Source organism: Vanacampus margaritifer, chromosome 17 (genome assembly GCF_051991255.1).
Source record: "Vanacampus margaritifer isolate UIUO_Vmar chromosome 17, RoL_Vmar_1.0, whole genome shotgun sequence".
Lineage (NCBI taxonomy): Eukaryota > Metazoa > Chordata > Actinopteri > Syngnathiformes > Syngnathidae > Vanacampus > Vanacampus margaritifer.
Window position 1 is genome coordinate 17547216 of NC_135448.1, and position 12965 is coordinate 17560180.

The 12965-nt window shown below is 39.4% G+C and overlaps 2 protein-coding genes across 2 annotated transcripts; both read right to left on the bottom strand.

Moving 5' to 3' along the window:
* Positions 1 to 226: 226 nt before the first annotated feature.
* Positions 227 to 2584, bottom strand: sf3b4 (splicing factor 3b, subunit 4). The gene is made up of 5 exons (XM_077548732.1): positions 2495 to 2584; positions 1794 to 1922; positions 921 to 1619; positions 631 to 792; positions 227 to 562 (listed from the first exon to the last, which is right to left on the bottom strand). The coding sequence occupies exons 1-5, from the start codon at positions 2526 to 2528 to the stop codon at positions 390 to 392; spliced, it is 1197 nt and encodes a 398-aa protein (XP_077404858.1). The 5' UTR covers positions 2529 to 2584; the 3' UTR covers positions 227 to 389.
* Positions 2585 to 3147: 563 nt separating this feature from the next.
* On the bottom strand, positions 3148 to 12965 carry lix1l (limb and CNS expressed 1 like). The gene is made up of 6 exons (XM_077548216.1): positions 12310 to 12965; positions 10472 to 10635; positions 9023 to 9163; positions 6908 to 7003; positions 6736 to 6813; positions 3148 to 5629 (listed from the first exon to the last, which is right to left on the bottom strand). Exons 1-6 carry the CDS (start codon positions 12881 to 12883, stop codon positions 5378 to 5380), a joined length of 1305 nt encoding a protein of 434 aa, XP_077404342.1. The 5' UTR covers positions 12884 to 12965; the 3' UTR covers positions 3148 to 5377.

Consider the following 12965-nt stretch of genomic DNA (forward strand, 5'->3'; position numbering starts at 1 on the left):
CCATAAATGACAGATATAAGATCTATATCCAAATACAGCAGTAACCCCCCTTATAATTGTATGAAATTAGTGGCAATTTTCATTTCTTCTCATTTCTAGTTCCTGAATGTAAACCGGCCACAAGAGGACGGCCGATTGTGAGTGCCGATACCTTGAAATAAGGTTGATTAAGCTGTTGTATCGTGTTGAACAAGTTTCCGATGATCTTATTTAGCACACAACTTAATATAATTTGTTCACGTTTTATTCAACAGTGGTCTTTCAACTGTACAGTGACCCCAAAAATACAAAGCTATTAAAATGATCAACCTTACAAACTTGTAATCTTTTTTCTTTTAAAAATGAGACAAAAGAAAGGAGAGAAAGAAACAAAAAAGATCTGTGGAGCATTAGGGTGGCATGGGTGCCCTTAAGGGAACCCGGGGTGGTGCGACTGGCGGCCTGGGCGGCATGGGGGGAACTCTCTGGAAGCCAAAGGGAGGAGGGCGAGGCGGGGCGGCACCGTAGCCTGGTGGGGGCATGGGAGGGGGCGGTCCTCTCATACCGGGCGGCACCGGGTGACCTGAGGGAGGGCGACGACAACGTGTGAATAAAGACGACAACGAGCATGCGGCAGTTTTTTGGACGTACCCATTGGAGGTCCGTATGGGGCTCGGGGCGGCATGCCCATGGGCGGCGGCGGGGGCATGCCGGGAGGGAGCGGCGCACGGGCTTGATTGGAACCTGGGGGCGCAGGAGGCGGGGGCACCATGCCGGGAGGCGCCGGAGGAGGCATGGGCATCTGCGGCATACCTGAGGAACGCAAACGTGAAAAATTGGATATCAAAATAGAAGACGAGTCAATATTAAAGATAAATCAAATGTAAATGGTATTTAGGGCGATTTCGGGAGAGATGTGTGTGCATGGCAAGGTAACACACCTCCATGCATGGATCCAGGTGGGAAGGGCGGTGGTCCGGGAGGGTGGCCACCCCCCTGTCCCTGATGGTTGTGATGCATGGCCAGGCCGGGCGGCATGCCCGACATGGCCCCCGGGGGTGGCATGGGGGGAAAGACCCCGGGAGGCGGCATACCACCCGGCATGCCCATGGCGTGTCCCATTGACGTCAGCACGGGTGGCGGCACGGACTGCGGTGGCGGCGCGTCGGCAAACAGCTGATGTGGCCGGTCGGCCTGCGAGAGCGGGTTCTGGGCGGCCAGCAGCCGCTCGGCGGCCGAGCCGTGCCGCTCGCCCTTGGAGTCCTTCTTGAAAGCGTATGACACGGTGATGGGTCGGTTGCACAGGTACTGGCCGTTCATGGCCTCGATGGCGGCGTCGGACGCGTCGAAGCTGGCAAAGTTGATGAAGGCATAGCCCTTGGAGTTGCCCGTGTCGGGGTCACGCATGATCTTGGGGGTCTGCAGGATGACCCCGAAGGCGCTGAAGGTGTCGTAGAGCAGCTTCTCGTCAATCTCAGAGTCCAGGTTGCCAATGAAGATGTTGGCGCCCACGTCCAGGTTCTTGTTGTGCGCCGACGCCTTGTTGACGCGGATGGGCTTGCCGTACAATTTGATCATGTTCATGATTTTGATGGCATAGTCGGCGTCTTCTTCGCTCAGGAACTCCACAAAGCCATATCCTAAAATGGAGAAGACAATCAGTTATGCAGTAGCGAGACTTCCCCATTGAAATGAATTAGGACTGCAACTACAACTATAAATAAGTGAATTTCGAAAGGGCAAATTACAAATAGTGGGGTTCAATGTAACTTTCAATTCAAATGCATTTTTTTCTTCTCAATATTAGCACCTACCTTGGTGTTGTCCTGTCACCCTGTCTTTGGGCATGTGCGTGTTGACAACAGGACCGGCCTGCAGGAAAAGCTCCCATAATAATGGCTCGGACACTTTTTCATCCAAACCACCCACGTACACCGTGGCATCTGTAAAATTCATAAATAACAGACCATAATTTAAAAACTTTGTGTATGTACTCGTGGCATAAAAGACATAAACGATTCATAAAACAAATAACTTTCTATGATGAACCTACATAAAGTTCACTAAGACATTTGTCAGCCTATATTTTGAGAGATTAAAAACACAGCTTTATTATGAAAATAATAATAAAAATTTAGAATTGTTCCTCTTCTGTCGCCGTACTTCATTCACAAGCCTGTTAGCCAACTAGCCTGCAAGGCTAATCACATCCGTGAGCACGTAGCTTACTCATTTATGCCCAAAAAGCGCAGCGAAGTCAATTAAAAAAAATCCCATATTAATGCAGATACAACAGTAGTATATAAAGTTTTATTGGACATTGCATTGGATAAAACTGAAGAATTTGCGTAGAGTGGAGCTAACGACTATAGCACATGCTTGCTAGCCACAATAGAGTGGCAAAAGAAGCAACCGGTAGAGGGCATCACAATGGACGAAAAAGGTGTTAAAAGAAGTCACGTGTAGAAGCAATATCTTAAATTGTAGATGGATAGTAAAAACGGGATTGAATTACCTTGGTTTCGTTCGGAAATTGGTCCCGCTGCCATGTTGAATGAACAACGGTGGGGAACCGCTTGAAGAGAGCTCCGCCTTTTCCGGGTACGTTTGCGGAAATTTAATACGTCATTTAAAAAAAAATTTTTTTTTCTTTTCTGACGTTTTTAACTTTAGATATTTGTGTAATATTGCTTCATTTTTAATTATTAATAGTATTTATGAACCTTTTAGAGTCTACGCTGAACATTTGTGTCCACCCTGCTTTCATTTTTAAAGCATTTTGTAATGAAATTTCATTGGGGATGTTTGGGGAGCTCTTTAAATACAGTATATCAATACCTATATTTTATACTGATGAACAAGAACTCATTGTAGTTACTTAAGTAAAAAAAATAAAAAATAAAAAAAAAGATTCAAATTAAAATATGAAACCCTGTGCTTTAAATAACACAAATTTAGCATTTTTTTCACACTCTAAAATCGTTTCCAGGTGTCTTAATATCATTTTGGCATGCTTTCGTCAGAAATAGCCCCAAGAATGAAGAATTGCAACCCACTAGTTTGCACCCTAATTTACTAGCCTCACTGAAACGAGCCTGTTTTTAGGTTGGGAAACACACAAAAGCCAATTTTATGTTCCGTTTGAAAGAAATTGCAACGTCCCATGTGTAAACATGTATCAATGTGTATTTTATTATATATATAAATCTACTAAATGTATAAACATTGAATACAAAACTGCGCATAGAAAATACACACAACAATGACCTTGAGAAATCCTTTACAAAAGAACCAATACTGTTCGGTTAAAAGACATAACAGAAACATCATAAGCCAAAGGCAAAATATACAATGAATATAAAAAGTCGACACACCCCTGTTCAAATGTCAGGTTTTTGTGATATACAAAAAATAATAAGGTAAATCATGTCAAACTTTTTCCCACCATAAACGTGACCTATAACCTGCACCTTTTGTGAGGAGAATAAAAATGAATAACCGATATGTTGTGATTGCACAAGTGTGCACACCCTAATAACTATTTTCATAGCCACATCACAGCACAAGCTTTGATCCGCAGGGGCGTATGGACTTTTTTTTTTAATCCACTGTAGCGTTTAATACAAGAACAAAAAGCTGTAATTAAACAAGAAATGATAGAAATGGCTTAAGTAACATATTTCCTGCTTACACTGACTTCATATGTGAGACAATACAATCATCCAATAGATAAAAGTGAAAGGCAAGGCCGGGCAAATAAATGTTAGCAGTGTGGAACACTGCTAACATTTTTCTGCCTAACAGAGTGAGAATTGCATCACGCGAATGGCCTATTGTTCACCATTTACACCCTTTCTGCACAAACTAAAATTACTGTAGGGATTAAACATGCCTCCGAGTGGTCGCAGGGATGATTAAATCCTTCCTAATCTAATGTTGTGTACCACAAGAGGGAAATGAGTTAAGTGCGCATGCTACCAAATGTACTCTGTAGGCTGCCTACTTAAATTCCTTCGTTTTGACACGCAGGCAATATCCACGGTTCAAATTAGCAGGGAAATATATCGACATGTCACATTTGTAGCGTGAAAGAAATAAGGTCCTATATGTACCACAGGCATTTCAACTGATCTTCATCCTTTAACAATGCAGTGAAAATGTACATTGCAATGGATGGTATAGAAGTCATTCCAAAAAAAAAAAAAAAACAATCATAATAAGTGTTGCTACACCTGAGCTGCTGTCAGACCGACTGAAGAATCACAATAATTTCATTTCCATGCATAATACTGCCAGCCGTCTTTCTGTTCTAATAATGAAAGGCTCTGTGCACTTGTATTTCAGGCAGGTAAGTTATTTACTCAACAGCAGATGGGGGAGGCATTTTGGGGATACAAAAATAAACAATGTTAGAATTGTATTGCAATTTAATGTCTTTTGAAATTAAGAGCGTGAACCAAAATAAGGCGAAACGTAGATTATGGCTGCAGTAGACAGAACGTGATCGTGCATCCAGCTATGTCCATTTAGAAAAAAGTAGTGCTTTGCCACCATCTTGCGACATCTTGGTGTCAAGGGACTGTGTTGAAGTGAGTTGAGGAGCTTCACTTAAGATAAAAGTAGTAATTTGCTGCCATATTGTAGCATCTTGGCGCAAAAGGAGCCAAACTGAAATGAGTTAATCCCAACAAAAGTAGTGGTATGACGCCCTCTTCTGGCATCTTGGTATCAAGGAAGTATGTTGACATGAGTGGAGGAGCTTCATTAAGACAAAAGCAGTATATATATATATATATGTGTGTATATGTATATGTATTTAAAAAATAATAATAATAAAATAAAATAAAAAAATAAATAAAATAAAAAATAAAATAAAATAAAAAATTAAAAAAAACATTTATTAATTTTTTTTAATTGATTTGTTGGGTTTTTTTTAAAAAAAAAAAAAGGAGAGCAATGATGATGTCAAATCGAATGAACAATACTGAGCTCTCCTGTAGAAAAAAAAAAAAAAAAGACAAAAGCAGTGCTTTGCCGCCATCCCGTGGCATCTATAGGGAATTATAAGCCTTCTAGGAATTGTGTTGCAGCATTTTTTTCAACTTTTTTTAAATTTAGTTTGACATGAATTGAACTGTAACATTGTTTAAAATTATTCCAATAAATCACACAAATAAATGCGTACTAGATGCCTCCCCAACATGTTTCAACGTCCTCGTACATTCACCAGTGAAAGGCAGCTGCATGAGACAAGACAAAACGTCCAGCCATCTGGTTGGCCAATTGGACAAAAACAAACACTGTTAGGCACCAAAAGGTAACAAGCTCGTATTACTTATGGCTTGTTTCATAGCTGGATGTGCTTTCGTAATAATAATCCCCAAGTGCCGTTACCCGATTAGTGCGAGGGCAGCGTGGCGGCGTTGGCGGCGCTCAGCTGACCCACGGCTAACATCAGGATGTCCTTCTTCTCCTTGTAGAAGCGCAGCTCGCGGCCGGCCAGCCGCGCCTCCTCCAGCTCGCGCTCGGTGGCCGCCAGCTCCTGGGAGACGGTGCTCGCCACGCTCTGCTCGCGGTTCACCCAGTCGGCCGCCATCTGCGTGCGCATGTCGTCGTCCAGCGCCCGGTGCGAGTAGTGGGCTAGTACTTCCTGTGAGACGGACCCCACCCCCCCCCCCAATTTTTTTTGAATTACTCTAGGGATTGACAAACTGTGGTGTGCGCACCTTCAGGGGGTGCGCCAACTCCTAAAAAAATATTTAACAATTAGCAAATAGCGCAGGGATTGCTAAAGTGTGGTGGGCACACACCACCAGGTGGTGCGCCAACTTTTTTTTTTTTTTTTTTTTTGACAGAAGACAAAAACAAGATATTTTTTTTTCAATCAGGTTTAAAAGTTAAATTCAAGCAGGGATTGCCAAATTTAGGTGGTGCGCCAACCTTAAAATTAAATAAATAAATAAACTTAAAAAAAAGTTGCATTCTGTTAATGGGCCATTAGTGGGTGCTCATCAAAGGGGTGCGCTAACTTGTTAAAAAAAAATTGGTAAGAAAGAAAGTTATTGAATTGGCTTCTAAAATTCAATGTGATTGGGTGCTGCCAAAGTGTGTTATGCAACATCCAGGGGGTGCACCAATTTGGGAGAAAAATAAATAAATAAGTTACATTCTGTTCAAAGGTCCCTTTAGAGTCAAGATCGAGTGCGCACCACTTATGGGTGCGCAATTTGTATTATTTTTTTCAAAGACAGATGGACAATTTTTCAATTTGGTTAATAAGTTCAATTCAAGCACATCACCATGGGGTGCGCCCCAAAAAAATTTACTTAAAAAAAAAAAAGGATAATTTTGCAGTTCAGTTTAAAAGTTTAATTAGAAACAGGATTGTTCAAAGTGGGGGGCTAAAGTGTGCGGCAATTGTTTAAACTGTTTAAAAAAGTGCCTTTAGAGGAGGGATTGCACAACTGTGGTGTGCCGACCTGTTAAAAAAATAATAATAATAAATTCTGTCCAATATTTACCCTGTGATGTTAAAGGAAATGTGTTGTCTTACTTAAAAGATCTTTTACTAGATCTTGTACAAAAACGCTTTTCACGTTCATACATTTCCCAGCTCTGTTTTCCCAAGCTAACTCGACCCCGAAGAGGATTGTCATGTGAGAAGCGATGTAATGCTGTGTGGGAAAAAAAAACCCTCAAAGCCGCAAGTGTGCCGGCGTTCCAGCGTGACAATCGAGAGCATCTTTGCTACGCTACCTGGCGGGAACACTGGCGTTCCCTCATGGCTTTCAGGCTTCCGTTCCAGTGGAGGAGCTGGAAGACGGTCATCAGCTCCTGAAGCATGAAGACACACACAGCTGTCTTTTACCAGGTACAAATGTGCAAGTGAACACACCTCTTCAGGAGTTCCTATTGGTCAGTCACGCACCTGAAATTCCAGCATTGATTTTCCTTTGTTGGATTCCAACATGAAGCGGAACGCCCCGATTCCCGTGTTGGGGTTGTCGGCCTCCTCCCTATTTCCCTGTGGGAAACGCGCCATTATTGGGATGTACACAACAGCTCAACTTTATTTGGGGTTAATCAGAGACACTTAACACGAGTTTGAATGTGAAGTGGACTCATGTAATTGTAACTAAGTAACTGTAACTAAAGCAAAATAAGCCAAAACTTGTCACTTAAAAAAAAAAAAAGCTTACTAGAACAGCTGAACTTTATTTGGGCTTAATATAAGGCGCTTAACATGAGTTTGAATGTGAAGTGGACTCATGTAATTGTAACTAAGTAACTGTAACTAAGTAACTTTGTAACTAAAGCAAAATAAGCCAAAACTTGTCAATTAAAAAAAAAGCCTACTAGAACAGCTGAACTTTATTTGGGTTTAATCAAAGGTGCTTAACATGAGTTTGAATGTGAAGTGGACTCATGTAATTGTAACTAAGTAACTGTAACTAAAGCAAAATAAGCCCAAACTTGTCACTTAAAAAAAAAAAAGCCTACGAGAACAGCTGAACTTTATTTGGGCTTAATCAAAGGCGCTTAACATGAGTTTGAATGTGAAGTGGACTCATGTAATTGTAACTAAGTAACTGTAACTAAGTAACTTTGTAACTAAAGCAAAATAAGCCAAAACTTGTCACTTTAAAAAAAAAAAAGCCTACTAGAACAGCTGAACTTTATTTGGGCTTAATCAAAGGCACTTAACATGAGTTTGAATGTGAAGTGGACTCATGTAATTGTAACTAAGTAACTGTAACTAAGTAACTTTGTAACTAAAGCAAAATAAGCCAAAACTTGTCAATTAAAAAAAAAAGCCTACGAGAACAGCTGAACTTTATTTGGGCTTAATCAAAGGCGCTTAACATGAGTTTGAATGTGAAGTGGACTCATGTAATTGTAACTAAGTAACTGTAACTAAGTAACTTTGTAACTAAAGCAAAATAAGCCAAAACTTGTCAATTAAAAAAAAAGCCTACTAGAACAGCTGAACTTTATTTGGGTTTAATCAAAGGTGCTTAACATGAGTTTGAATGTGAAGTGGACTCATGTAATTGTAACTAAGTAACTGTAACTAAAGCAAAATAAGCCCAAACTTGTCACTTAAAAAAAAAAAAGCCTACGAGAACAGCTGAACTTTATTTGGGCTTAATCAAAGGCACTTAACATGAGTTTGAATGTGAAGTGGACTCATGTAATTGTAACTAAGTAACTGTAACTAAGTAACTTTGTAACTAAAGCAAAATAAGCCAAAACTTGTCAATTAAAAAAAAAAGCCTACGAGAACAGCTGAACTTTATTTGGGCTTAATCAAAGGCGCTTAACATGAGTTTGAATGTGAAGTGGACTCATGTAATTGTAACTAAGTAACTGTAACTAAGTAACTTTGTAACTAAAGCAAAATAAGCCAAAACTTGTCACTTAAAAAAAAAAGCCTACTAGAACAGCTGAACTTTATTTGGGCATAATCAAAGGCGCTTAACATTAGTTTGAATGTGAAGTGGACTCATGTAATTGTAACTAAGTAACTGTAACTAAGTAACTTGGTAACTAAAGCAAAATGAGCCAAAACCTGTCAATTAAAAAAAAATAAACGCCTACTAGAACATCTGAACTTTATTTGTGCTTAATCAAAGGCGCTTAACATGAGAATGTGAACTGTAACTGAACACAAGTAACTCTAAGTAACTGTAACCAATTGTAACTCAGTGACTGTAATTAATTAACTTAGTAACTAAAACAAACTAGGCAAAAACTAAAGTCAGGAAAAGCCTACTAGAACATTTGAGCTTTATTAGGGTTAAAAAAAGGAACTTAACATGACTTTAAATGTGAACTATAATTGAGGCCAAGTAACTGTAACTTTTCATCAAAAGCAAAGTGAGAAAAAAATGCCAGTAAAAGTCTCCTAGAACAACTGAACTTTCTTCCGGGTTGATCAGAAGCACTGTGGCAGATGTGTGCTGACTCCCCATTTAACATAAGACTGAAAGTAGACTATAAAGAAGTCATTGCGGCAAAGTAACTAAATGAAACCGTGACTTACATTGAAGGAAGCCAAGGCCTCGCTGACGCTCTTCTCGATGAAGTCGTTGGTGATGCGTCGGGACGGGTGTTCGTTAAAAACAGAGTTCATGAGGGCGATCTTGGCGGCGCTGCGTCGGGCCTCGGCCTTGGTGGGACAGAACTGTAAAAAAAATAATTTTTTTTAATCTTTTTTAATTAATTTAATTACAATTTTTTTTTTTTAAATAAATAGTGACGGAGAAATTTTGCTTATGTTGAAAAAGTTTGCTTATGTTGCTTTAAAATTAAATTTAAAAAATGAATTTATTTTTACAAATGAAATAAATAAATAGTGAGGGAGGAATTTCCACGCGTTTCCTTATGTTGCTCTAAAATTAAAATTTAAAAAATAAATATAAATAAATAAATAGTAAGGGAGGAATTTCCGCGTGTTTGCTTATGTTGCTTTAAAATTAAATTTAAAAAAATAAATTTAATTAAATAAATAGTGAGGGAGGAATTTCCGCATGTTTATTAAAAAAATAAAATATATACTTATAAATAATTACATAAATAGTGAGGGAGGAATTACTGCGTGTTTGCTTATGTTGCTTTAAAATTTAATTTAAAAAAAATAAATTTAATTAAATAAATAGTGAGGGAGGAATTTCCGCATGTTTATTAAAAAAATAAAATATATACTTATAAATAAATACATAAATAGTGAGGGAGGAATTACTGCGTGTTTGCTTATGATGCTTTAAAATTAAATAAAAAATATATATATTTAAAAAAATGAAATAAATAAATAGTGAGGGAGGAATTTCTGCATGTTTATTAAAAAAAATAAAAAATACATATACATAAATATATAGTGAGGGAGGAATTTCCGCATGTTTGCTTATGTTGCTTTAAAATTTAATTAAAAAATTAATATATTTTTAAAAAATGAAATAAATAGTGAGGGAGGAATTTTCGCATGTTTGCTTATGTTGCTTTAAAATTTAATTAAAAAATTAATATATTTAAAAAAAAATAAAAAAAATAGTGAGGGAGGAATTACTGCGTGTTTGCTTATGATGCTTTAAAATTAAATAAAAAATATATATATTTAAAAAAATGAAATAAATAAATAGTGAGGGAGGAATTTCTGCATGTTTATTAAAAAAAAATATATACATATACATAAATATATAGTAAGGGAGGAATTCCCGCATGTTTGCTTATGTTGCTTTAAAATTTAATTAAAAAATTAATATTTTTTTAAAAAATGAAATAAATAGGGAGGGAGGAATTTTCGCATGTTTATTAAAAAAAACATAAATAAATAAATAGTGAGGGAGGAATTTCCGCGTGTTTGCTTATGTTACTTTAAAACTAAATGCAAAAAAATAAAAATAAACAAAAACGAAATAAAAAAATAGTGAGGGAGGGAGGAATTTCCACATGTTTGCTCATGCAACAGGAGAGTCGAGCGACGGCTCCGTACTTGGAAACTTCCGAAGCAGCTGCCCCCCGGGAGGCTGACGTAGCAGACGTACGGCGGGCTGCTGGACGCCACCATCTCGTACACCACCAACGCGCCGTTGCGCAGGTCGGCGCCGCGGCTCAGCTTCATCTGCCAGAACTCTTGTAAGGCCTCCACCACGTTCACTATACTCAACAACAACACAGCAGAGACAAGCCTCATGAAGGTTCCTTGTGCAATCCAAAAGGGTGTGAGCAGGAACAGGCACATCTCCACATTACCATAAAAGTATGCAAAAGTCAGCAAAAAAACGCAGTCATAAAAAATGTTTTGGATGGGCCGAGCGGGATGATACGATAGCGCTGTCAAAAGTGACTAATGTTGCCGTGGCGGCGCGGTCCGCTTCCTTTTGGATCCAGCGTCGAGCATTTTTGGCTGGATGACATTGGAGGATTCGCACCGTAAATCACGGTGTCGCCCAGAGGAATTTCCCCTAGCCTATAATGATGATCCATATCCCTGTTATTCTTATTATTTACTAGTTGAAGCACTACATTTGTTTACGGTCCCTGGACACTTCATTAGGTACACCTGCAGTGACGATGCAATGCAGTTCTACGCAAAGTACAACCACAGTAAAGAACACATTAGCGTATAACTTTAAAGATATACCATCTAATTAAGCAATAAATAATAGTGATAACACTAATAAAATTGTAACAGTATCATTTTTGATACGCACACGTTTGTGTGTTGTTCTAAATTACTGTAAAAGCTTATTGATCTTTAATGTAATCCCTGCTTAAGCTTTAGTAGTTAATCCTATAATGAATTGGACCACATGTTACAATGACTTGAAAATAGACCTGAAAAGAGCAATGTTGGAATGCAGTTTAATTTCAAATTTTTTTTTAAAAAGTTTATTTTGTAGAGAATAAAGGCAACTTTCCTGGATAAGAGGGATAATACTGCAAAAATAAAGTTCTTTGTTTAATATATGACTTTCTTCCTTCTGTAACCTTTCACTTTGATATATGATTTACGACTATGCTCGTAAAATGGACTTTTTCGTATTTATAGACAACAAAAGTCTCGCATAATGTACCTGAAAGTGATACTTGAGTAAAAGTGCAAGTCTCTTTTGAGGAAAAAAAAAAAAACATACGCAAAGAGAAAGTCACACTAGGATATTACTTGAGTAAAAGTCTTAAAGTAATTTTAGTTGAATTTTGGACTGATTTAACTTTGTAGTCAAGAAGATAGTTTGATGAAATGTATTGAAATAAAAAGCACACGTTTGGGAAACGTAATGGAGTTTACAGTATGTGAAAGTTACCAGGAATATAAATATAGCAAAGTACAGGTACATTTTTTTTTCTTCTTGAGTACCGTAAATAAGTATTTGAACACGAACAGAGTCATTAAAACGCTGTAACCGGGGGTACAAGGCCTCCCTCTAGTGGTACGCAAAAGAATCACTGAATTAAATACTGACATTTTGGAATATGAGCTGCGACATTAGAATGTAACTTTGTTGCTATTCCTGCAGCCTGTTTAAACTACATGAATCCGGTACGGCACAGTTATTTTCCAAGTAATGTTTGCTTGTTTACTATTATTCCGGTACATTTTAATGTAACTTTTATGTGTACTACATTCACACTAATCAACTTTATTTGCAACTTTGGTGTCAAAAGTTTCATAACCAGTGTCATAACGGAAGTCAGGGGTACACGTGGTAATTTTAATTGACGCTGGGATTTTTTTCCCCCCTTTCTTGTTCTCTTAACAATTTCTGCCTGGACCCCAAAAGTTGAAAGGTCCATAAAGTGCATTCAATGTGTATAAAAAGTACTTACCTCGACCGTAGCCTTGCGTGTGTTTGGCAAAACTGCGGACCACCGCCTCCACCGCCTCCTTCAGCACCGTCGGGTTGGAGTGGCCGGCGGCAGGGAGACCCAGGCCGGCTCCTCCTCCTCCGCCTCCGCCGTACAGGCTGTGGAGCTGCAGCGGCGGCGGTGGCGGCGGAGGCCCCGAGCAAGCGGCCAGCGACGGCGGCGACGGCAACAGCGGAGGGATGGGCACCGTCACCCCGGGCCGGAGAGACGAGGAGGAGGAAGAGGAGCGGAGAGTCCCGCCGACGGTTGGACACGAACCGAATCCGATTCCCGGTTGGAGCCGCTGAGGGCGGATATGGACCGGGAGAACGTGAGATTCCATCGTCCAAAACGCGACGTTCGAACCGGGTCCCGGTGGAGTCGCTACCGAGCGAACGGTGTGTTGGTTGTGGTGGGTTAAAAAACGAAAGAAATCAAGCGGAATTTTGGTGGGTTTTGTCCGCCTGGAGAACCGAACTGTACTTGACTGTTGTTCTGGTCTGCATCCTGCCTGCCTGCCTGCTTGGACTGCTCGGCGAGCTGCCTTCAGGGACATCACGTGAAATACACAGAGCCAGCAAAAAACATAACAAGCGAGATGTTTTCTTACAAATTCATTCACACAAACTAATGGCACA

What these genes read in the sequence shown, in the direction of transcription:
- sf3b4 (XM_077548732.1), bottom strand. Translation starts at nt 2,528, where the DNA reads ATGGCAGCGGGACCAATTTCCGAACGAAACCAAG. An exon ending in AATTTCCGAACGAAACCAAG is followed by an intron (nt 1,923 to 2,494) that starts GTAATTCAATCC and finishes TGAATTTTACAG; the next exon opens with ATGCCACGGTGTACGTGGGT. An exon ending in ACCTGGATCCATGCATGGAG is followed by an intron (nt 793 to 920) that starts GTGTGTTACCTT and finishes TGCGTTCCTCAG; the next exon opens with GTATGCCGCAGATGCCCATG.
- lix1l (XM_077548216.1), bottom strand. Translation starts at nt 12,883, where the DNA reads ATGTCCCTGAAGGCAGCTCGCCGAGCAGTCCAAGCAGGCAGGCAGGCA. An exon ending in CACGCAAGGCTACGGTCGAG is followed by an intron (nt 10,636 to 12,309) that starts GTAAGTACTTTT and finishes TGTTGAGTATAG; the next exon opens with TGAACGTGGTGGAGGCCTTA. An exon ending in AGGCCTTGGCTTCCTTCAAT is followed by an intron (nt 7,004 to 9,022) that starts GTAAGTCACGGT and finishes CGTTTCCCACAG; the next exon opens with GGAAATAGGGAGGAGGCCGA.